General features: G+C 39.1%; 1 protein-coding gene across 1 annotated transcript in view; it reads right to left on the bottom strand.

The window, feature by feature from the left end:
- Positions 1-22,818, bottom strand: part of UNC80 (unc-80 homolog, NALCN channel complex subunit) — a 173,455-nt gene extending 150,637 nt beyond the window's left edge. The window contains 8 exon segments of the mRNA XM_023763266.1: positions 4,373-4,509; positions 6,828-6,901; positions 8,526-8,649; positions 13,384-13,685; positions 14,795-14,951; positions 17,944-17,992; positions 18,920-19,077; positions 22,814-22,818. Of these exon segments, the coding sequence (XP_023619034.1) occupies positions 4,373-4,509; positions 6,828-6,901; positions 8,526-8,649; positions 13,384-13,685; positions 14,795-14,951; positions 17,944-17,992; positions 18,920-19,011 (935 nt within the window). The 5' untranslated portion in view covers positions 19,012-19,077; positions 22,814-22,818.
- Between the last annotated feature and the right edge of the window lie 603 nt (positions 22,819-23,421).

Here is a 23,421-nt window from a genome sequence, read left to right as displayed (position 1 = left end):
AAAAATGTGATGTGCTATTTGTATTTGCAAACTTCCACTGCTTACTATGGTTGAGAAAAATAATGTAAGAAATATAGGCTCCTGGATATTCTATGACCTCAAGATTTCACACTGATATTGTTTTTAATAATTTTTAAAAGTCAGACAGAAGCATAGTATTTGAGGTGAGAAATTCCTTATGCATAAAACATTTTGGCCCTGACCGGTTTGGCTCAGTGGATAGAGCGTCGGCCTGCGGATTGAAAGGTCCCAGGTTCGATTCTGGTCAAGGGCATGTACCTTGGTTGCAGGCACATCCCCAGTAGGGGGTGTGCAGGAGGCAGCTGATTGATGTTTCTCTCTCATCAATGTTTCTAACTCTCTATCCCTCTCCCTTCCTCTCTGTAAGAAATCAATAAAATATATTAAAAAAAAACATCTTGGAATTTGTGTAGAACAGAATTAGTAAAGGAGGAATATGAGGATACTCTATAACTAATAGGAACATGTACAGAAATAGTCATAATAATTATCATATATAAAATGATAGTGACATCATCATTACTTTTGGTTGTAGCCAGCCTCCAAAATACCAATGATCCCTGCCTCTTGGTAGTCACACCTTCATATAGTCCCCTCTCACTCTTTACCAGGGTTGGTTGGAGCAGGCCATGGAATATAGCGGAAGTGGTGGTATGTCTCCTTGGATATTAGGTTATAAAAGACACTAAAGCATTTATCTTGGTTGCTCCTTCTCTTTCTGGGATACTGTGTTTTTGAGAAAGCCAGCTGTGTCATGAGCAGCCCTATGGAGAGACCCAGATGGGGAAGAGCATCTGGCCTGGCCAGCAGCACAGTGAGCTAGAACGCAGTCTTAAAAGCCCAGTTAAAGAAATGTGTTTAACAAACTCGGTGATCTAACTAAGGAGATTTCCAGAGAAAGGGTTGAAAGTGCTTTCTGATTTCTTCTTGCTACCTATCAAGTTGAGAAAGAAGATACATGAACTAAACAAAGACCCGTTAAAGACTAATGAGCTGGGACTTAATGATTTTGAGAATTCTCAGCCCCTCCAGATAGGAAATAATGCTAAAATTAAGAAATGGCTTCCTAGTAAAGAACACAGAACAAATAAAATAAGCTATCTATTCTCAAGGGGTTTATAATCTAGTTTGGCAATGGACACATAATAACTAAATATAATACACGCAGAATCAAATATATGATAAATAGAAGTTCTAAGAAAGTGATAAAGGACTATGGAGGAAGGGTCGTAAAAGGGTTCCTGGAGAGTATGTGCCCTTTAAGCTGCACCTTGAGTGACGTGTAGATATTGGCAGGGAAAAGGATAATAAACCTCCGCATCTCCTTTTGTTGATCCTAACAAAGGATCATCTTGCCTGAGATATTTCAGAATCACCATATCTAGACTTTCAATGGGCAGCAACCATGTACTTTGGTAAAATGCAAAACACATAACCAATAGAAGGTGCCTGTGCAAAATAATTAATTAGTCTATACGTATGGACCAGACAATGTCTGCTCCTCTGAGGAGGAATGAATTACTCCTCCTGTCCTCAAGGGGCTTCTGTTTTAATTGGGGAAACTAGGCAAATAGTATTACTTTTATTTTAGACATTATATACAGATTGCATAAAAAAGGAACACAGCTCAAACTGGAGAGCTTACAATATTTTTAATAGGCTGATTCTTGAGTTGCATCCTGAAGGATCATCATTAGATGAAAGAAGAAAAAGCAATATTACATGAGGAAAAGACTGTTCCAAAGTTAGAATTTGAAAGTGAACATGGAGCATTTAAGGAACTCTAAATAACTCAGCAGAGTAAAGCATAAATGTGAAAAAGAAACGGCAAGAGAGGAGAGGGGGAAGGTAAGCCTACACATTGCTGAGAGTGTTTCAGTGGTTAAAATGTTGTTGGTGCATCAGATCTGATTGGTTACCCTTCAGGTTCCTTCCACATTAAAAATCATGTGAAGTGCTCATCACCACTATTAACCTGGTGCAGTAAATCATGTGAATAAACACAATCTCTGCTTACACAACTAAAGTTGCTGTAAAAAAAATTCACATTCTCAACCAGCAAAAGATCATTCAACTAGCTCATTTGCTTTTAAAGTTCAAAATGAAGATATGATGATAAATAACTATCTATATATTACTTTTTTAAAGTACTACATACTGGTTTTTTGGTTAAAAGCAATTATATTCATATGGCTCTATGCTTTCAACAATTCTAAGAAATCTGTATACAATACTGCACCCATGTAGCCTGGTTTGGTGCCATAAGGAGATTGATCATTAAAAAAATTACCAAATAAAATAACAAGCTAATACTGAGAGGAAATATTTGTGAATCATCTGTTTGTGTGTTGTTGTTTTTTATAAAGGATTTTTATCCAGAAAATATAAGAACTCTTACAATCCAGTAAGAAGACAAACAACCCAGTTAAAACATAGGCAAAAGATCTGAATAGTAGACATTTTGCTAAAGAGGATATGCAAATAGCTAAGAAGCACATAAAATATACTGAATATTATTTGTCATTAGGGAAATAAAAATTAAAACCACAATCAGTTCCCACTTCAGACCCTGTAGAGTGGCTGCACACTCTAACACAAGGATAAACAGAAAAGATGAACTCACTCATTTTTAATGGGAACATAAGATGGTGCAGCCATTTTGAAAGGCTGTTTAGCAGTTTCTTTAAAAGTTAAACATAAATTTACCATACAACCCAGAAGAACTGAAATTCCTCGGAATCTACCCAACAGAATTGAAAACATGGCCACCCAACACTTATATGTGATTATTCATAGCAGCATTATTCATAATAGGTAAAAAGTCAACACAATCCAAATATCTATCAACTGATGAATAAACAAAATGAAATATGTCTATGCAATATAATACTATTCAGCAATTAAAAGCAATGTACTACTTGTATATGTTATGATGTGAATGAACCTCTAAAATATTATGTAAATGAAGAAAGCCAGATGCAAAAATATGATTCCATTTATTTGAAATGTCCAGAAATGCAACTATAGAGAGACATAAAGTATACTAAGTAATCATCTAGAATAGGGTGTGGGAATGGGAGTGACTGAACATGGGCACAGGGATATTTTGGGGAGGTAGCAATGTTCTCAAATGAGATCAGTGAGAAATTTGCACAATTCTGTAAATTTGTAAAAAAAATCATTAAATTGTACATGTAAATGGGTGAATTTTGTGGTATATAAAACTATTTTTTTAAAATATATTTTTATTGATGTCAGAGAGGAAGGGAGAGGGAAAGAGAGATAGAAACATCAATGATGAGAGAGAATCATTGATTGGCTGCCTCCTGCATGCCCCCCACTGGGGATCAAGCCCGCAACCTGGGCATATGCCCTGACCAGGAATCGAACTGGTGACCTCTTGGTTCCTGGGTTGACGCTCAACCGCTGAGCTACACCTGGCTGGGCTACAAAACTATTTTTAAAATACCTTTTAAAAAAATAATATCCACTAGACCAGTGATGGCGAACCTTTTGAGCTCGGCATGTCAGCATTTTGAAAAACTCTAACTTAACTCTGGTGCCGTGTCACATATAGAAATTTTTTTAATATTTGCAACCATAGTAAAACAAAGACTTATATTTTTGATATTTATTTTATATATTTAAATGCCATTTAACAAAGAAAAATCAAACAAAAAAATTAGTTCACGTGTCACCTCTGACACGCGTGTCATAGGTTCGCCATCACTGCACTAGACAGTAACCTCCTTTGAAAACGGAGAAATATAAATGGTCTCAGGGTCTCTCACTCAGTAGGTGGAGCTTCCGGTTGGGTACAAAGGCACACCTCATGAATCCATGCTTCCATCATTTCAGCAGAGAGTAGGAAGAAGTAAACTAATGTTTGTACTTAAGGAAGGCATTTTGTAAGCAAATTCACCATGTACACAAGCTAACAGGGGCAGAACTGGAATGTTTACAAAGAACAGATTTTTCAATCCCCTGTGAATACTGTAGCAGCACCCACTTTAATACCAGGACCTCCTGGTATAAAGTATTCCCATACATTACAGCAGATCCTTTCACATCCCCACAACATAATCCTTTGATAGATCATTGAAGTTTCTGTATTTAAATATTAAAAATATTATCTAATTCAGACATGTACTTCCACTCCAGTTTGTTTAAATGAGAGCCATTCATAGCACACTTCTGAAATTATTAATGTCATTATACCTTGACCAGGAATATATATATATATACCTCATGCATGCACACATTCTAAGGAACGGAGACTATACAAGTAGCCAAAAATGCATGTTTAGATTTTGGTGACTGGGGATACATTTTTGCCCTTAACATCATGTACCTGGAATGTGATGGACCTCTTTCCTGGGAAGTTTGGGAGGACAGACTTCCATCAAAGGAGTTTCGGTGACAGCCTGACATGGTGGCCTGGGGGGAGATGGAATCTGACTGGAAGGTTTCACAGACCACCTGGAGTCCCTTTAGGAGGAGGAGATAGCAGATTAATCTTTTTTTCCCTCAGGTATACCCTCCCAGAATCAGCTATCATATTACACACACTGTTGTTGTTTTTCTAACTTAAAAAATTGCAGCATAGCTCCTTTTACCTTCAACTAACAGAGAGTGGAAATGGACTTGGAGAGAGCACCGGTGTCAATCTAAGCATTAAGAAAAATACTTTTATATTCTTGATTTCATTTTTCCTTTGACTCAGTCCCTTTTCACCTCCATACCCAGTATCCACAGGAGAAGAGTTACAAACCAATAATTCATCAAAGATATGCCAATACTGAGGTGGACCAAATAGAGTCATGAGGCTGAAACCAAGCAACAGGTTAGTAAGAGCTAATCAAATAGAAGCTAGACATGAAAATGGAAGTGCAAGGTTCAGGTTTTTCCACCACTCAACAGAGTAGGGACACAATCTACATTTTTTTCCAGTTGGATACAATGACCTTTATTCAGAACAAAGACTCAGAGGATAAAACTGCATGCTCTGTATATTGGACATAGTGCTTAATTAATGGAGGGGATAACCAGGGTCTTTTAATAAGGGTGATACCAGGTGGTAGAAGCACAGAGAACTAGGGAGGGGAGTTTGGTCTTGAGGTAATGGATCCATAGGGTCCTAAGAAGGAAGGGATATGATGAAACGATGACACCTGGCATATAATAAGCCTCTGTGGAATGGTGAGTTAATAAGTGATGCCTTAGGAAGATTAGTCAGACATTATTAATTGTTATTTATGTGAAGCAGGAGAGGCTAGAGGTAGAAAATCCAATTAGGTGGTTCAAGCTTTATTCTAGTTATGAGGACTTGTATTTAGAGGGTAGTAGTAGAGAATAAAGAGCACCTCTGAGCTACATAACAAAAAAAGAAAACAAAATATGATTTCTCAGCAAAAAAATCAAATAGAGAGGATTAAGGAAAATGAAATATGACATTTATGCATTTTATCTATGATGTCATCAGTTATATGATACACCATTATTTTGTGTTCAATTAAGGAAAAAGCTAGGACACTTCTTATCAGTGAGGATGTCCCATTGCATACTTATTAAAGGGGCTATCTCAGACTTATGTAGGTATAGCTTTTGATTATATATTCATCAGTGTATCTGTAAAAAGAAAAATATAAGTGAACTAATTTGATGTAGGCATACCTAATTTTTTTTTTTACATTTAGAAATTTTAACCAGAGTTGTTGATATGTGATTTTCCATGGAATGACTTTTTCTGTGTCAAGAATGTTGTTTTGTAAAAGAGTGCACCACTATACCCTCTGCCATATTCTTCTAAAACCACCAATCCTGATTCTGCAAATTCAGATGCTGGAAATGACCAAATTCATGCTGTGCAATAATGACAACTATATCGAGACTGCTACCCAGCAGGGAGACTGTAAGAGGACAAAGATCATCAAATACACTCAATTTCAAAAATGTTAAAAGTGAAAAAAAATACATGGTAGAAGAGATGAAATGTAGCATATAAGTCACAGTGTCTGTATTCAGCAATTGCTCAGTAAATAGCAGATATAATAGCACCTCACAATTTTCAGTTTGGAGGGCATAAAGAATGATGAAACTCCTAGCAGTAATGCTCCACCATTTGAAAAAAAGGATCCGATTTTGATGGAAGCCAGCAAGTTGTATTTTGTGCATGTTGAATTGGAGGTGAAGGCAGGTCATTGGCACACATGATAAGTTAGTGGCAGGAGCTTTGAACTACTCTTGCCTTCATTTCTTTCTTTTCCAAACCAAATAGTGCATGCAAAATTTCCATTGAATTATATTCAATTTATTATGCATATTCTGTTTTATTGTATTAGTCTTGATTCTTCATTAAACATTTCATTTCCTTAAGGGTAGGACTGTATATTATGACTCTTCTACTCCCACCTCCCTACCTGCGACAGCACTGTCACACCTACATTAGGATTGCCTAACAAATAGGGGATTTAATAAATGACTTAGAACAAGATGATTAGTTAACGTGGGATGAAAAATGATAACTAAGATTTAATGTTACATGCTAGCCATTGAGATAAAGCGCTGCTTACCACACACTAACCAATAGCTGAACACTGTCTTGTTTCAGCACCCCACCCACCATAAGATTACTTTCCACATCGATAGATATAAAACGTGAGGATGTTTAAAGTTTCACATGCAGGGAGGAGGAGCCAGCATTGAAGCCAAGTTGAATCATCCTAGAACTCATGTCTTACCCTTCACACTACACAGTGTCCAAGGAATGACCGCCCCCTTTCTTCTCCTAATAAAAATGAACTCACCTCTCCATGTCTTGTGTCCTGATTTGGTGATTCACAGGTCTGACTCTGACTGTTAATAGGAGAGCTTCTCTTAGCTGCAAAGATGGAAGAAATTCTATCACAAATTTTATAAGTTCATTTTATTTCGTAAGTTCATTTCATTCTCAATTAAAAATACCTATTTTAACAGTTCATTATCTCCTTGGAAAGAAGATATTTAATAACATATGTTGTAAGAGAAATCGAATAACTAATTCAAAAATTAGCATTTCTAGGTTGTTAATCTAGATCTTGTCATCTATTCAGTCTGACTCAATAGATTAAGGTGCTAAAAAGTTGGCGATACTGAAAACAATAAAAATTAACATCTACATAGTACTTAATATCTGCCAATCTTACAATTGTTATATATCAACTTACTTAACCCTTAAAGTAATCGTATAATAGCATATGGTATATTATTAGACCCATTTTACAGGTGAAAACATAAAGCACAGCAAGTTTAACTTGCCCAAGGTCACACCCTTGTATGAAGGTTCCAGCTCAGGTTATCTGTGCTTTCATGACCACAATAAGCTGCCCCTGAAGTAAAATTCAAATCAGTTCCATCGTTAGCTAAAATGGCAATGCTCCATTTGAATTGTGAGTAATCTGCTGCTGAAAGTGGTTTACCAACCTCACAGGACAAGAAACCTGGGGGAGTGTCAACCATGTGCCAGTTCTTTTTCTTCTGGCCCCGTTGCCTAAGCTGAGTTTAATTTCCCTCAGATGCTGGGCACCATTTCCCGTCCTCAGGGATCAGGAAGAAAGAAAAGAACCCACTGTGGATATCACCCGGAAGCAAAGGGAGGGGAATAGCCCAGGTACTATTCACATGGACATGAATTCTCAATAGTTTTTGTACATTTGTTAAATGATCGTTTAGGTATGAGGAGAGAGAGGGAAGGAGGAAGAAAGAAAGAGAAAAAGGGAGAAAACCTAAGTTTGAGGTGACCTCTACATTCATATAGGAAAATGAGAGGTCTGAAAATAAATGAAAAAAATGTTTTACACAAAAACATGGCTTTTCAGTAATAGTTTTTTACTGAATATTTTATTTTCTTATGTGTTATTTACACTGTTTTTAGTTTTTTAACCTCCTATATGTCTTCTCTCTCAGATTACTTTAATCCAATGAAATAACCTCATTCTACCCATGGGATCTGAAATAGAGCGCTCCTGGCTATGGCTCTTTCCTTATTTAGTTCCTTGATATTTAAACCATATGACAGACTGTTACTCTTGATTTTATAGCTTATTTCAATAATTCATGTATTGTATACATGTAAGTTGTGGGGTTAATCTACTTTTACTATATGAAAAATGTCATCTTCTTTTTTAATGACTATAGTAAGCATGATAAACATCTTATCCTATAGATGAATAACATGGCACTCCTAGTTTACAAAATTCCTTAACATATTATGTACCTTGAAAAGTTGTATTAAGTTACACAGGAAGTTTAATTGACTTATTCAAAGTCACACAACACGACAGCATATGCCCTTGGTTTGGAGTTTCTGATCATGAGAATGACTCCTGATCTGGGAACACCTCAGTAACCCCCTAGAGAAAGTTTCTTTCTCTTGGCTTCTTTAAGGGCAAATGCTCCCATCACCCTCCTTCCTGCACATGAGGAAATCTGCTAAGACCATCTCACTGGGTGTCTGAGGCACCAACCTGTGATGATGTTCCTGATGGGCTTCACCAGTGCCGTGAAGCCAGAGACTTCAGGCTGTCTGTGCTCCCACATGGGCTGCCATATAACAAGCCCGCTGGCCAGGCGGAACGTGAGGTCAGATTCCTGGGGGAAGAGAAAATCCAGGTCTAAGTGGCCTCTAAGAACTGGTTGAAGGGACCAGTCCATGCAAGGATCAACATCACTCACAAGATTATCTTCAAAATGGATTGACTTTCCAAATCTTTCATCACACAAATGAGTGTTTCCATGGTAAACCAATAGTCCTAGGTTATCGTCACAAGTACTACGGAAATCACGGCGGTCTGCTTTAGGCAATATTAATATTTAATTAAAATTCTGCTTTGGGCAAAGCATGAAACACACAAATTATTGTTTTGTATTAGCAGTGACCGAGGCCTGTTTATTTCAAGTCTTGGCAGATCTCTCTCCTGTGGTAATCATTATTATTCCTCTTAATTATTTAATTGTCTTTCTTCCTCATAAGGCAATATCCTCAGATGCTATTTGACTTTCTATTCTCCAGTCCACCTCTTGTTCTTGCATTTCACGGAATCAGGAACATATATTTAGATCCTTCCTGGTGTATTATTTTGTAGTGTTGCTTTCTCAACAATCTTTAACTCCTTGCGGGTGGGGATATATCAGGCATCTTCCCTTCCCCACAGCCCCTATCATCAGCATAATGCTTAACACAAACAATAGGAATTGGGTGCACAATATGCGCTCAATAAATACTTGAATTGTACTGACTTTACAACCCGAACTCACTCAATGTATCTACAATTAAAGGTCTATTGCAGGGAGCACATTCTGTGTTTCATCGTCACATCATTTTGAGAGGCTCCGTTTAAGATGCATTCTCACATTGCATAAGTACAAACATGTGACGTTCTGAGATTACATGTTAAACAACTCAGCCTCTCAAAACAAAGTAGAGATGGAAGCAGAGAATGTGGTAGATTAATGCACACAGCTGAGACCCAGACATTCACTTAGGGAAGTGATTTGCAACCTTGGCTTGCGTATTATAATCGCCTGGGGAGCTTTTAAAACACAGGAGGCCCGGGTCCCACTTCCTTCCCTTCCCAGACCAATTAAATTAGAGTTGCTGTGAGGTTTTCTAAAGTTCCCCCTGGTGACTCCCCACACATACACATGTTTGAAAACCACTGATCTAGAAAGATAAGAGCTGGGAAGAAATTGGAGAAAAAGTAAAGTGATTTTGCAAATGGTGAATCAATGTAGCTCAATGTCAAAGGAAGCCTCTGCTGGAAAGGCTGAGGAAATATCCAAATAAATCTGCATATGGGGAGAGAGAGGGCTCTTCTGTAGCTATTGATTGGGATCCTGGCACCACAGCAGTGCCCACAATAGGAAAGCCTCGAGGACTCCCCGTGGAAGTACATTCATTCTATAAGCATTTAAAGACCACCCACTGTGTACCTGGTACTATTCTAGGTTCTGGGATACGTCAGTGAACAAAGCATACAAAACCCCCTGCTCTTCTAGTGCAAAGGAGAATAAAGCAGGTACAAAGATGTGTCAGGCAGTATTTCTGTTTTAGACTGAGGATCGCCAGGGAAGGCTTTATTGTGAAGGTTAACTTTTGAGAAAGGAGCTGAAGGAAATGAAGGAGCTGCTATGTAGATTTTTGTAAAGAAAGCATTATGTGAAAAGGGATCAGCAAGTGCAAGGTCCTAAGAATGCCTCATGTGTCAACAAATAGCCAGGAGTCAAGTGATTTCAGAACATTAGGAAAAAGTATGGTCATAGAATTTACTGAGTTCCAAATAATACAGGGCCTGATAGGCCATGGTGAGGACTTTAGCAATGACTGAGTACGATGGGAAGCCACTGGAGGCTTTTAAGTAGTGGAATGACATGATTGGATGTACCATATGCTTTGGTAGAATCTCTCAGGATATTGAGCATTAAGGGCAAGGGTGGAAAGTGTGACTTAATTAGGAAGCTCCATTATCATGTAGGGCAGCGGTCGGCTAACTGCGGCCCCTTGAGTGTGGCTCTTCCACAAAATACCACGTGTGGGCGTGCACGTACAGTGCGATTGAAACTTCGTGGCCACACTCAAGGGGCCAAAGAGCCGCATGTGGCTCGCAAACCACAGTTTGCCGACCACTGATCTAGGGGAAAGATGATTAAACTAAGGTGCCAGGAGAGGGCAAAAGTGGTAGATTCTGGACACATTCTGAAGATAGAGCTTACTGATCAGAAGTGGTTGTAAGAGAAAAAGGTGTCAAAGATTTTTGGCTTTGTCATTAATGAAGATAAAGGAGGAACAGGTTTGGGGATATTCAGGAGCCTGGTTTTAGACATGTTAGGTTTGAGATGCCTGTTAGACATTCAGCTAGAGATACTGAGTAAAAAGCTTGGCAGGCAGGTCTGGAGTGAAGGTGAGAGAACCCCGTTCCCTTGAAATGGACATGGGGAAAGCTGCATAGCAGTAAGTGTGGTGTTAGAGCCAGCAAGCAGAGAACTAATAGTAAGCAAAGCTTATCAGATTTGTCTCCAGAAATGCAGGACACCAATCTCAATTGACCTGGTTTCAATAATTTTGTAGTTTCTGAGCTCAGTCCTTTTTCCATGTTTCTCATAAGTAATCTTGACACAAATTATACTCCAATGGACACTGCAGCAGTAAGTGAGCTCTTATACTAAACCCTGGTGACACATCACTCACTGATAGTGACTGTCATCATTTTATTTCATCTGATGTACTCCCAACTAGATTGTGTATCTCTTGAAGACAAGCTGAGACCTCCTTCTGTTGTGTGCACTTATCCTCGAGCATCATACTTATTTGTTGATCGATTTTAGTTTGCCCAAATAACACCAGTAAATACGATCACTCTTCAGACCTGAATACTTGCAGAACCCATGGTCTTCTCTTGTTTTCCTTCGTAAGTTCTCTTAAGTTAGCTGAATCCATAAACTCTGGAACCCTAATTCCGCTTCTAGAGTCCTATTTAATGGGCCACCCAATGTTATGTATGCATACATGACCAGAAACTGATAACTGGAGAAGATAATCTTTATCATTCAAACAGCTAAAGGGCGCAAAGTACTGAAAAGTACTAAGAAAGAAAAAAAATAGAGTCATGTGCTTGTGGCACTAAAGTAGCCAGGGAAATGCTTTCTGAGGTAGTGACATTTGAGTTGTGAGTAAACCCATGAGAAGGACATGGCCATGTACAAATCTAGGGGCAAAGCATGGCAGTAAATGTTTCAAATGGAAGGAAAAACCAGTGCAAGGACCTGAATGCAAGAATGAACTTGTCCAGTTTGAGAGTGGAGGTTAATGAACAAGAGAGAGGCTAGTGAGATGGAGGGTGATGAGACCGAGAAGGTAGGCAGGACCCAGGACCTGTAAGTCCCATAGGCCAGAGAACAGTCTCAGTTAAAGCGATGGCTTCCATTGAGTGTAACCTTTATAAAAAGACCTTTTAAAATGAAAAGTTAAAGTTTTCAAAGTAGCTATTTAATTTGATCTAACAACATTTAAAAATTTTAGTATGTTTCATGGGCAATGTGGCCAGTGCATGCAAATCATTTGGGAATTTACAGGTAATTTCAGTTCCATTCCTAGGAGCAATGGGACAGCTTTAATTGAAAGTAAATTTTGCCCAGCTGCAGTGGCTCAGTGGTTGAGCGTGGACTTTTGAACCAGGAGATCACAGTTTGATTCCTGGTCAGGGCACATTTCTGGGTTGTGGGCTCAGTCCCTAGTGAGAGGTGTGCATGAGGCAGCCAATCAATGATTCTCTCTCATCACTGATATTTCTCTCTCTCCCTCTCCCTTCCTCTCTGAAATCAATAGAAATATATACTTAAAAAAAGAAAGTAAATTTTAACTAAAACTAAAATGGGTAAAAAGACTCATTAGTCCATGCCCCTCATAGTGATTTTTAATGGTCTCACAACCATCTTCATATATTACTAACTTGAAACATCTATTCATTAGGATCCTAATATTCCATTAAAGAACAGTTGAGCATATTAATTCCTTCTTATCTCTCATTTTAGCATTTAGATGGAATATTGTAATTAAGTCACAGAAATAACAAATACTTTTTTATTTCATTCTATGTTCTGGAATGGTACTATGTCTTCACATATATCTGCCCTGTGTTGGAACTATCCACAGTTTTATGCAATGGAGGATCCAAAAGCTTAATACACCAAGATCACAAGATGAAACATGGTGATTTCAGATGATATTCTCTCTTTCAGATCCAAGGAGTATATGGATATACTTGTATTTTAATGCAATTGGTTTCCATGTAATCCTATGTTTTGTATTCTATGCATTTAAAAATATTTGGAAAGCAATTCTTGGTTAGGTTGAACCAACCTGTCAAAAAGTCCACAGCACATTAAAATTAAAAACTTCTGTCTAGATCCTGTATTATAATAGAAGTAGCTACAGAGTGCTACAGAAGTACAAAGGACATAATAACATACATAAAGTCTACATGGAGAAAGTCAGAGGAAAATACTCATTAACGTTGAGGTTTGAAGAAACATGAGAGGAACTTAAGCCCCAGATCATGCTTGAACTTATATGCCATATTTAATATGTTGGACATCATCTTGGGGTAGATGGTTAACCACTGGATATTTTTAAGTAGGTAAATGACATATAGAAGACTGTGTTTTTGAAATAATGTTCAGTAGTTTAATATAAAAATAAAACTTGTCATGTCTTGTTTTACTACAAGATCATCCACAGACACTGACACCAAATATGGAAATACCATTTAAAGCTCATCTTCACTTCACCCGTGTCCCTCCTCAACCTAACACTACCTTTCTGCTTACCTTGATCCTGTGGACGAGAGGAGCAAACAGAAACACAAAGAGCTCCACAGTAGCCATGGAGTTATGGAATATCTTCCTTCGGTTGTTCTCTTCGTCATCGTTGGAGCTGCTTTGGCAAGGCAGCCCTGGAGAACCCTGGTTTTCAATCTGGTGGATAAAAGCGCTGCTACTGCCACCCCAGCTGGATCCTCGGTCCGTGCCCCCAAACCGCTCACTGTTGCAGTCCTGGGGGGCCTCCAGGAGCATCCAGTGGAGGGTGTGCAGGAGTTTTGTCTCAGCAACACCCAGTTTATCCTGGTGGCCTGCATGGGATACCCGCAGAGTCAGGTTAAGGCAAACTCTGTGACCAGAACAATGGCTGTCAATTTGGGGTCTGGAAGACACCCTGGCTTTGCTCTGGGAGACACTAGCATTTCTTTGTGCCCCTTACAACCACTGCTGAAAGGGCACATTCATTTTGGGGGCTTCTAACAGGCTGCAGTCTTTGCAGAATGACATGCTGCCAGAGGAGAAAATGCATGCATCACATCTCCTCAGTCAGATACCAAATACAGTTGACCCTTGAAGAACATGGGTTGGACTACAGCAGTCCATTTAGAGGTGCAGATTTTTTTCTATAGTCAACCCTTCCTATCCTTGTCTTTTGCATCTGCAGATTCAACCAACCAGGATTGAAAATACTGTTTCAATCTGCAGTTGGTTGAATCTGCAGATACAGGGGCAGTTAAAAGTTATATGTGGATTTTCACAGGTGGGAAGGGAATGGGTATGCACCTACCCATCCCCTAATTCCAACCCTCTAACTATATATTTCCAAATGGGCAGTATAATGGTTAATAACATAGATTGTGAAGATAATAGCTACTATATTTTAGGCAATGTGACTAGGAAAGGCACCTCGATGAAGGGAACATTTGAGCAGAGACCCAAATGAGGGGAACGGATTGGATGGGAAGAGAGCACGAACACTAACACGGGGTAGATGGCTAAGATAGACTGTCATTATGATAAAATAAATTCTACAAATACCTCAAAAAAGAAAAAACAATCTTTTATGCATAGGCACACACATACATACAGTACCACAAAGTGAATGTAGGTACTTTAGGAGCTGGGAGAGCGAAGAGACAACTATGATGGGTGAGAGTCTCTAGCTTTCCTATAAAACATTCATGTTTAGAATGATAATATATTCATGTACTACTTGTAAAATTAATTAAAAAATAAGAGAGCCAGTTCCCTCATTGGTAAAATGGAGATAACAGTGGTACCAACATGGGGGGCAGGGTGAGAATTAAATGAGAAAATGTGTGCACAGTGTCTATGAAAATAGTAAATACTCAGTAACTGTTAGTATGAATGTTGAACACAATGGATGATGGCATGCCATAAGTAACACAGGAGCACCAACCCAGCTTGTTCCTGTTGGAGAGGAGGGTTGCTGTGCAGTGGAGGACATGAGGCAAAGCGGCTTGCACCAGCTCCCATCTGGAAATACTCTGGATGGCTTCAGAGAGGGCCGGAGAGAGGCCATGCAGCTTGTTTTCTACCAACACTCGTTCAAAGGACTATAGATACAAGAAGAAAGAAAGAAAGCATCTAAAATAAGGATTCAGAGAGTCTGGTGAAAATAATGACATCAAGGTACTGTAGACCCTAAAAGATGCAAATTACTGGACCTGATTCTTTAGCGTGCACCTACATTGAATTGTATTGCTTTTTAAAAAACATGCAGTGGCTCAGTAATAATTTCCTATTTTCTACCCATTTTCAGGTTTTTATCCAAAGTATATGGCTTGAATTATTAAATGATTATCATACCCATCAAACTAAGCTTACTCTAACAAAGAGTACAGCACAATCAATTCTTGCAATTTGGGGATGTAATATTTTATAAAATGCTGCTAAGTCATCCAAAGAGGGTGTCACAGCTGCATAACAAAGTGGAATGTCTTTTGTTAGTGTCTTGAGGAACAGAACATATGTCAATGTTCAACAAGTGTTAAATAAGATATACTTTTTTAAGAAATCTAACTTTGGAATTATTAATGTTTATTGCATATAAATGGCGAATTATTTTGTATCTATAATGTGGTAATAGGTTTATTTTGTAGATTGTAAATAATAATAATAGCAATAATAATAAAATACTACCTTAAACGAAAGTCAAAAAATAAAAAAAGAAATTGAACTTTGAAGTCCCTGAGTTATTATCCCATGTCCCCAGCAATGACTGGGCACAGGACACTCCTTACCTAATGCTGGAACCATAAAGATACCTGTTGAGTAAAGAAAGGAAGGGAGAAGAAACGGGTGGGTAGGAGGGAGGAGGAAAATGAGCATTTTCTTTGGTGGTTTAACTCTTCTGTCCTGGCCCGGGATATTTTCTGAGAGTGTAGTAACCCATAAGAAGTTTGATTGACTCAGGTTTGTTGTTGTTGTTGTTTGTCTGTTTTGAAGGAGTATATATCACTATAGAGTGTTGAGGAAAGTGTAGCTACAAAATATAAAATATATTTAATAATTATTTGACTTGTATGAACAGAACCCAATTGGCGCTCAGCACCCCAAATGCTCTAGAAAACTGTGTAAGTGTGCTCTAGAGTGATCATAATGGAATCCCGAGTGTTCGAGCGGTGTTACTGTAATTATTAGAATCCTTGAAAAAAGGAGATGTGGCTTACTGCAGATAGTCTCCAAAGGAAACTATTTACTTTTTGACCCAAAAAAGTAAAATGAGAAACTCGTAATGAAAACCATGCTGAAGTTTTGGTAAGGAGTAAAATCAGAGATCCAGTCTTTTTTATTTTTAAAGAAACGAAATAAAGGCCTTTGGGTATGCTGGCAATGCAAATTCAAATATATTTAAATTTCTCAGCCTTCAGGTAATTTTTACTAGGTAAAATAACTTTCAATTTAGATATTTACACCTCTATATCTATCTATCTATAAATGTGACTTAGCTATTTAAAATCATGTGACATTAAACATGTCAGACATATCTTTGCCAAGAACAGAGAAAGGTTAGGATTATTTTAAGCTAGGATAATTGTAAGCATGGTTTAAAGAAGACTCGGAGATTTCAGGTATGAAATTACTCTAACTTGAGAACAATACAAAACAATTTCCATTAAAAGGCTCTTGTTAGAAAGTTAGTTTTTTAAAATATCTCTGTGACAACTCTAAAGGGCAGGAGATAGAACAGCACACAGTCCAGCTTGAGACTGAGAGTGGATAAGTGTGTGTGTGTGTGTGTGTGTGTGTGTCCAGTTGGCTTCCATCCTAGTTTGTAGAAGGTCATCTATGTAGAAATTTACAAATATTCATGGTAATATCTAGATAGATAGGTTTCCACATTAAGTTATAATATATACAACGTGAACTCCAAATTTTAATGAAGTCTGTGGAAATCCTACTTTATTTGCTTCACAATTTAATGTCTTTTGTTCTCAATTTGTAAAATGGGAATTTGTAGGGATATGGGATTTTCTTAGAATCTCAGGACAAAGCATTCTATTTTGCATAAATACAGGGCGGGCAATTACCAGTCTAAAAGATAAGTCATAGCCCAGCCGGTGCTGCGCAGTGGTTGAGCGTTGACCTATAATCCAGGAGGCCATAGTTCAAACTCAATCCCCGGTGGGGGGTGTGCAGGAGGCAGCCGATTGATTATTCTCTCTCATCATTGATGTTTCTGTTTCTCTCTCCCTCCCTTCTTCTCTGAAATCAATAAAAATATATTTTTAAAAAGATAAATCATAAGGATATAAAATAATAATAGACAAATAATAACAATAAATAATACAGTAATAAATAAATATAATGTAAAAATAAATTGTTTTGGGTACTCACAACTGTTAACCTATTTTTTCCCACCCCTGTATTAATATCATTTCAATAATTACTTTATATCATCATTTTCAACTTGCACAACAAATAAAGGACATAAAAGTTCAGAATTGCATGTGACTGAGTACTTCATAGACACTAATGTTTGAACTTTCACGATATAACAGTCATAATTTTGTTAATTAAGGAAATAATTTATTTTTCTTGCTTTGCAAGGCCCTCCACCACCCAATTATCTGTTATTTCTCAGCCCTCTCTTTACTGTTCTATTCCTCTTCTCACTCTAGATGAAGGTCCTTCAGACTTGCTGTTCCCTCTGCTCTTCTCTTCCCTTCCTTCAAGTCTTTGTCCAAGGGTCATGTTAACAGGTAAACCTTGTCCATCTACCACTACTAAACTGAAACCCCCACCCTAGTGCTCCCTAATCTCCTTTCTTGCTTAATTTGTCTCCATAGCGCTCATCACTATCTAGCTTACTATGTATTTCACGTTTGTGAGTAGCCGGTTCCCCTCCCACTAGAATGCAAACTCTGTATTTGCTGTGATCATTGCTCTCTCCCATAATCTAGAACTGTGCCTGGCACATAGTAGGTGCTCAATAATATTTGTCTAGTGAATAATACATATACAGCCAGTATGATTTAATGTCTTTCTTTGGGTTGAAAATACCACACAGAATATGGAGATCATTAAATGATGAATATCACATACCACACAAGAGGCTTCATATTGCTTCCCCAGTTTAGGCCTCAAAAATGCACTGAAAATAGAGATATTTGTTATCAGCATAAATAAAATTATTAGAACATCCTTATGACATATCTTCCAATGAATAAAACATAATGCTACAAAACTCAAATTTCATGCTTCCCTATAGCTTGTTAATAAGCAGGTGTTGAATGGCTGACCACATTTGCTTTTACATATGTAATTACATATATGAAAGAGATGTGCATCTCTACGCTTTCTGTATCGACTCTTATTCTGAAGATTTTTCCTAATCAGATTCTAAATCTCCAGTAGTCAGAAGTGGTGTATTACTCATGTACAGTCATATTAAAACTGGAAAATGAACACAGCTTGTGGGTCATGATTTCCAGAATCCAATTTCTTATATGATAAATCTTAATAATAATAATAACAATGATAATGATGATGGAACCCTTGTTTATTGGAATAGGTTTCAGGCTTTTTCGGGGGATGGGGGAAGTCTTATAAAAGATCATTTTCTCCTCTGGGGATTTAACCAGGAACATTCCGCTCGCTGAATCCGAGCAAAAATGGTTAACAAGTGGGCATAGCAGATATTTGCCAAACAGGAACTAGAAAAACAACAGGTCACCGGGCTGCAATGACAGCAGAAGGAGGGCACATAGGATGCAGGAGCACAACCAGTCACAATTATCTCCCCTGGCTCCCTGCCCCCTCTTCCTAGGCTCTCTGCCCTCCCCTTCCCTAAATAACGTATATATTTATCCAGCAACTGCCAACCTGCCTGTAGTCAAACTTCCCTGAAATATTTTTAAATGCGTGTTTTTAAGCGGGTGCAGAGGGCTTGCTTTCCAGCCTCGGAGGGGGAGCTGCGGGCTGTGCGCGGCCTCAGCAGTGGCGGCGGTGGTGGCGGTGGCGGCGGAGGTGGAGAGGACCGGGCGGCCCGGGAGTGCCCCCAGCCCAGGCTGGCCCTCACCTGGTTTGCCGCCACAGGAAGGTCTGGATGGGCAAGGGGATGCCGCGGCCGCCGTCCTGCTCCTGGCCCTCAGAGCTCTTCCTCTTCACCATGATGGTGGCTCCTGGGAGTCTTACTGCAGGACCCAGCGTTGGCTCCTCAGCGGCTGCCTCCTCTTCCTCTTCCTCCTCCTCCTCCCGTGGTTCTCCCCAACTCTCATCCCCTCCTTCCCTGAGGCAGAGCCGGCTCTCCCCGCCCCATCCCGCGTCCTTCTACCCTCCGCCCCTCCCCTTGCGTGGAACGTGGCTGCGGGAGGCGGGGAGGGTGGAGGAGCAGGAGCAAGGAGCGGGGGCGCCCTGAGGAGCTGTCCGCCTCTCCCCTTCCCGCCGCTCCCTGATTTCAGCACCTCCCACTGTGGACAGCGGCCGTGCCCTCGGGCCCTGCGGCTGAGGAGAGCAGGGGGCTGGTTGAGCAGCAGTGCGGGGGTGGCCAAAAGGATCTATGCACCACCACCACGTCGTGCCAGGTCCCCTGCCCGGCCTCTTCAGCGCCCCAGGATTCGCTCCCTTCCCTTAGAGCTGCACCCCAGGGGTATCCCCTGTCTTGCTTCTCAGCATCTGAAGAATTGTCAAGGTCTGGGGAGAAGGTGCTTTGGAGCACCGCATAGCAGTCCCTAAGCCTGGCATCATTCGCACCTCCAGCAAGGAGGTCAGGAGTCTACCCTTGGGCTTAGCAGAAAGAATACATGAAAATTATTAGAAGTGCAACCCAGAAAGGGAGCAAGCTTGGCAAGATAGCAAGCTTGAAATTTCCCTGATGTGAGAATTCATTTTAAAATGGTAACCATAAAAAATTAACCTCGCTTGTCTAGCCAAAATGTCCCCAAACTAACCAGTTGTAGATATTAGTTAATTACAACTTGAGAAAGAACATCTGAATCATGCTGTTAGGAACTGTGGTTTATTCTCATCCATCAGTGCACTTGGGTGATCCTATTCACCCACGGATATCTGCCATTTCCCTTCAGTTATCACAGTCAAGTGCCTATGTAGCTCATAGGGGTGTTTCTGTTAGGTATTTTATCTAGCAGTAAACAAGTAGGGGTGGGTAAAGTGAAGCGGTCTGAGTAGAAAACCCTTGCTGTGAATCCAACTACTTTCAAACAAACAAACAGAGTCATATACCTTTTTGAACAAAGATACTGCTGCAACCTATGAAATAAAGACTCGGACACTGGGGAAGCAAAATCATCATTTCCATTTACGTGGGATTGATATGACAGAAATGTAGAGTTCACTTGAAATAGCCAAGAGTTTTAGATGGGAACACAAGCCTGGAGATTAGAAAAATATGCCATGAAAACCTGAATGTATTACAAAATCAATAACCAATGACAAAAAATTTGAGAAATAAAAAATGCTCAATCTTATCAATAATCTGGGAAAATCACAGAAGAAATGCAGTGATGATAACAACCATTTCAAGATCCTTAAAAGCAAGAACCTTGGGACCTGACTACCTGGTTCAAATACCAGCATGGCTGCTCACAAGACATGTAACATCGAAAATACCACTTATCTCAAATTAAAAAAACTGTGGCACATCCACACAATGGAATACTAGGCTGCTGTAAAAAAGAAGAAACTCTTACCATTTGCAACAGCATGGATGGACCCAGAGAGCATCATGCTAAGCGAAATAAGCCAGTTGGAGAAAGATAAATATCACATGATCTCACTCCTTTGTGGAATATAATGAACAACATAAACTGATGAACAAAAATAGAGCCAGAGGGGGGAAAATATTTTAGAATATAATAGAAGTAATCCTGTTATTTGCAGATTTTTAATGTTTCCTACAACTTTTGTGATATCATACTATGTTAGTACAGTTTTGGTAATATTATTTTACTTAAAATCCTTTTTTTCTTGAAATGTTAATGTTTATTGCATGTAATATTATTATATTTAAGATCGTTTTTCTTGAAAAAAATAAACAAATAAAATGATAATTACCTAAAAAAAAAAGAAAGAAAGAAAATACCACTTATCTCTGGGAGTCAGTATCTTCACCTATAACATGAGAAGAATAAGAGAAGATATTTTTGTAAGGTTGTTGTAAGTCTTAAATGGGTCAATATATTTTCTAGTTAAAACTGTTTCATAACAAATTATCAGTGCAAATCTTAGAGGCATAAAACAACCATTTTGTTGTGCTCATGACTTGTGAGTCAGGCACATGGTATGTCTCATCAGGGTAGTTCCCATTTAGAGTCTCATGCAGTTATCATTAGCTGTGAGTTGGGACTGTAGTTATTTGAAGACTTGAATGGTCTGCATGTCCCTGATGGTTCAATCATATGGATGACAGTAGATGTTGCCTGACAGCTGGGTGTTCAGCTCAGGCTGTCCACTGGAGCAATATACATGGCCTCTCCGGGCAGTCTCAGGGTGGTTACAGCTCACTTCACCCAGAGACAGATTCCTACAGAACAAGGTACAAGCTGCACAGCCTTTTCTCATCTAGCCTCAAAAGCTATGCAGCAAATTTCTGCTTCAGCCTATTGGTTATAAGTCATTAAGATTCTTCCAGAGTCAAGAGGAAGCAACGTAGATCTTACCTCTCAAGGGGAAGAGTGTCAATTTGCAGACATATTTTAAAATATCCATGAAATAGGTAAAATACTTGGAAGAGTGCCTGTTGTAGTCTGTCATTAGTACTATTCTTTTGACATGATGACTTAGCCTTTTAGCTTTTTAAATGAACTCTTCTGTAGCTCAGTCTTCCTCATCGTTTTGTCTCAATTTTGTAATCCAAAATGCTTCATGGAGTGGCACTGAGGAAGATGGACAAACAAGGGTTCTGATAATTCTCATTTACATTTAGTTTTTTTTCTTTTCCACTTGACATCTTGTTAGAACTTGTTAGTCAATAAATCCCTGAAGCACAGGGTGAAGTGACAGAGTTACAGAGGCTGGCAGAGGATGGCTTGGATGCTAGCTCCTGGCATCACTGGAGGGTTCATTTATTTGTAATCATAATACATGAATGGTCTGTCCCTTAATAGGTCAGATTTTTGTTTTGACTTTACTTTCAATGGCTTCCCCAGAGGAATTCATACAAGCTTTCTGATACCTACCAACTGGCTGACAGCTCTGTATCAGGATTATAAGACCTTTTCTTCTAGAGAGTCAAGAAAACAAGAAGAAATATGTAGACTGTACTTCAGGTAGACCCCAATATCTTAAAGCCAATTTTTTGTTTGTCTTTTTCTTGCTTTCTAACCAATCACATGTTTTCTGCTTATGGAGAGAGAAAGCTTCATGATGCTGGAAGCCATATTTGCTGAGTCACCCCGTATTGATTTCTTTAACATTGGTGTGGCTGAAAATATTTTTAATCCTCAGCCTTTGTTACTAGGCACACTGTCCTATCATGATGTTGAAGATATATAAGTTTCTACTTTAGATTACATTGTAATAATGTAAGCTTTATTTTATTAAGGTTAAAAATGCTAAACACCCCCTGTTATTCAGTTTAGTTTCCCCCCTTAAGTGTAGACAAAAATATTTTTTAAAAAATCTTTCTTTCTACCACCACTTGTTGACAGAATAGTGAGATTTATGTTTTCCTAGAGTCTAAACCATTTCTGCACAGGGGCCAACTTAGAAAAAATAAAATTGTTTACTTTAAAAAATGTGTTTTTTTTTAAATGTGGAAATGCAATATCTGCACTTAAGTATTCTAATGACATTTTCTTATTCAGAAAGAGTTGAGTGTAATAGGCTGAATTTTCAAAAATTTTCTCATTAGCATGCCCTGCAGTGTGTGATAATGAGCACTGGTGTGAGAAGAGAACGCAATGCTGGTCTCCTTAGGAACAGCCAGGGACAAACAGTCTGGCTGCAGCACGACCTCCCTGCTGCTGTGTCGCGTTCACTCCTCATTCCTTCTGTTCTCTGTGCCTGTGCCCTCTCCCAGGGCGGCAGCTTCTGTCCATGACTCAGTCATGTAGCAGCAGCACAAACCTCAGACCCCAGCCTGCCCTCAGCAGAGAGAGCTTTCTCTGTCCTGCACGGACAACAATTACTTCTCCCACCCAAACTGCACCAAGGGATCTGCTTCCAGAGAACCCAACAGTGTGATGTGGGCAAGCTCTTCCTCCCCAAGGAGGGGAGTTGGACCTGCAGGTGCATTTGCAACTTAAAATCCCATTAAACTCTGACATAGTTTTCTCTTTCAAAAAGGCAAGCAGTAACCATTGGTAGAACACCTTTTCCTTATTTTCAGCATGATCACTCTTATTGATGGAACTGAGATCATGCAAGTCTTCCCAAGTCCCTCTGGGTAATGTCCATGTCACACTGCACTTTTGCTTACAGACATATTAAGGCATCTTTTCTCTGTTTCCTGACTCATGGATTGAGACCTTTTACCTGATTAAGAAATAAACTACACATTTACCTAGCCCTAGAGCTGACTAATTGAATTCTAGAAGAGGTTGATAAGTTTCTCAAAACCAG

This window comes from Myotis lucifugus, unplaced genomic scaffold (genome assembly GCF_000147115.1).
Source record: "Myotis lucifugus unplaced genomic scaffold, Myoluc2.0 scaffold_3, whole genome shotgun sequence".
Taxonomy (NCBI): Eukaryota; Metazoa; Chordata; class Mammalia; order Chiroptera; family Vespertilionidae; genus Myotis; species Myotis lucifugus.
The sequence above is the reverse complement of the archived record's forward strand: the minus strand, read 5'-3'. Positions and strand labels throughout refer to the sequence as shown.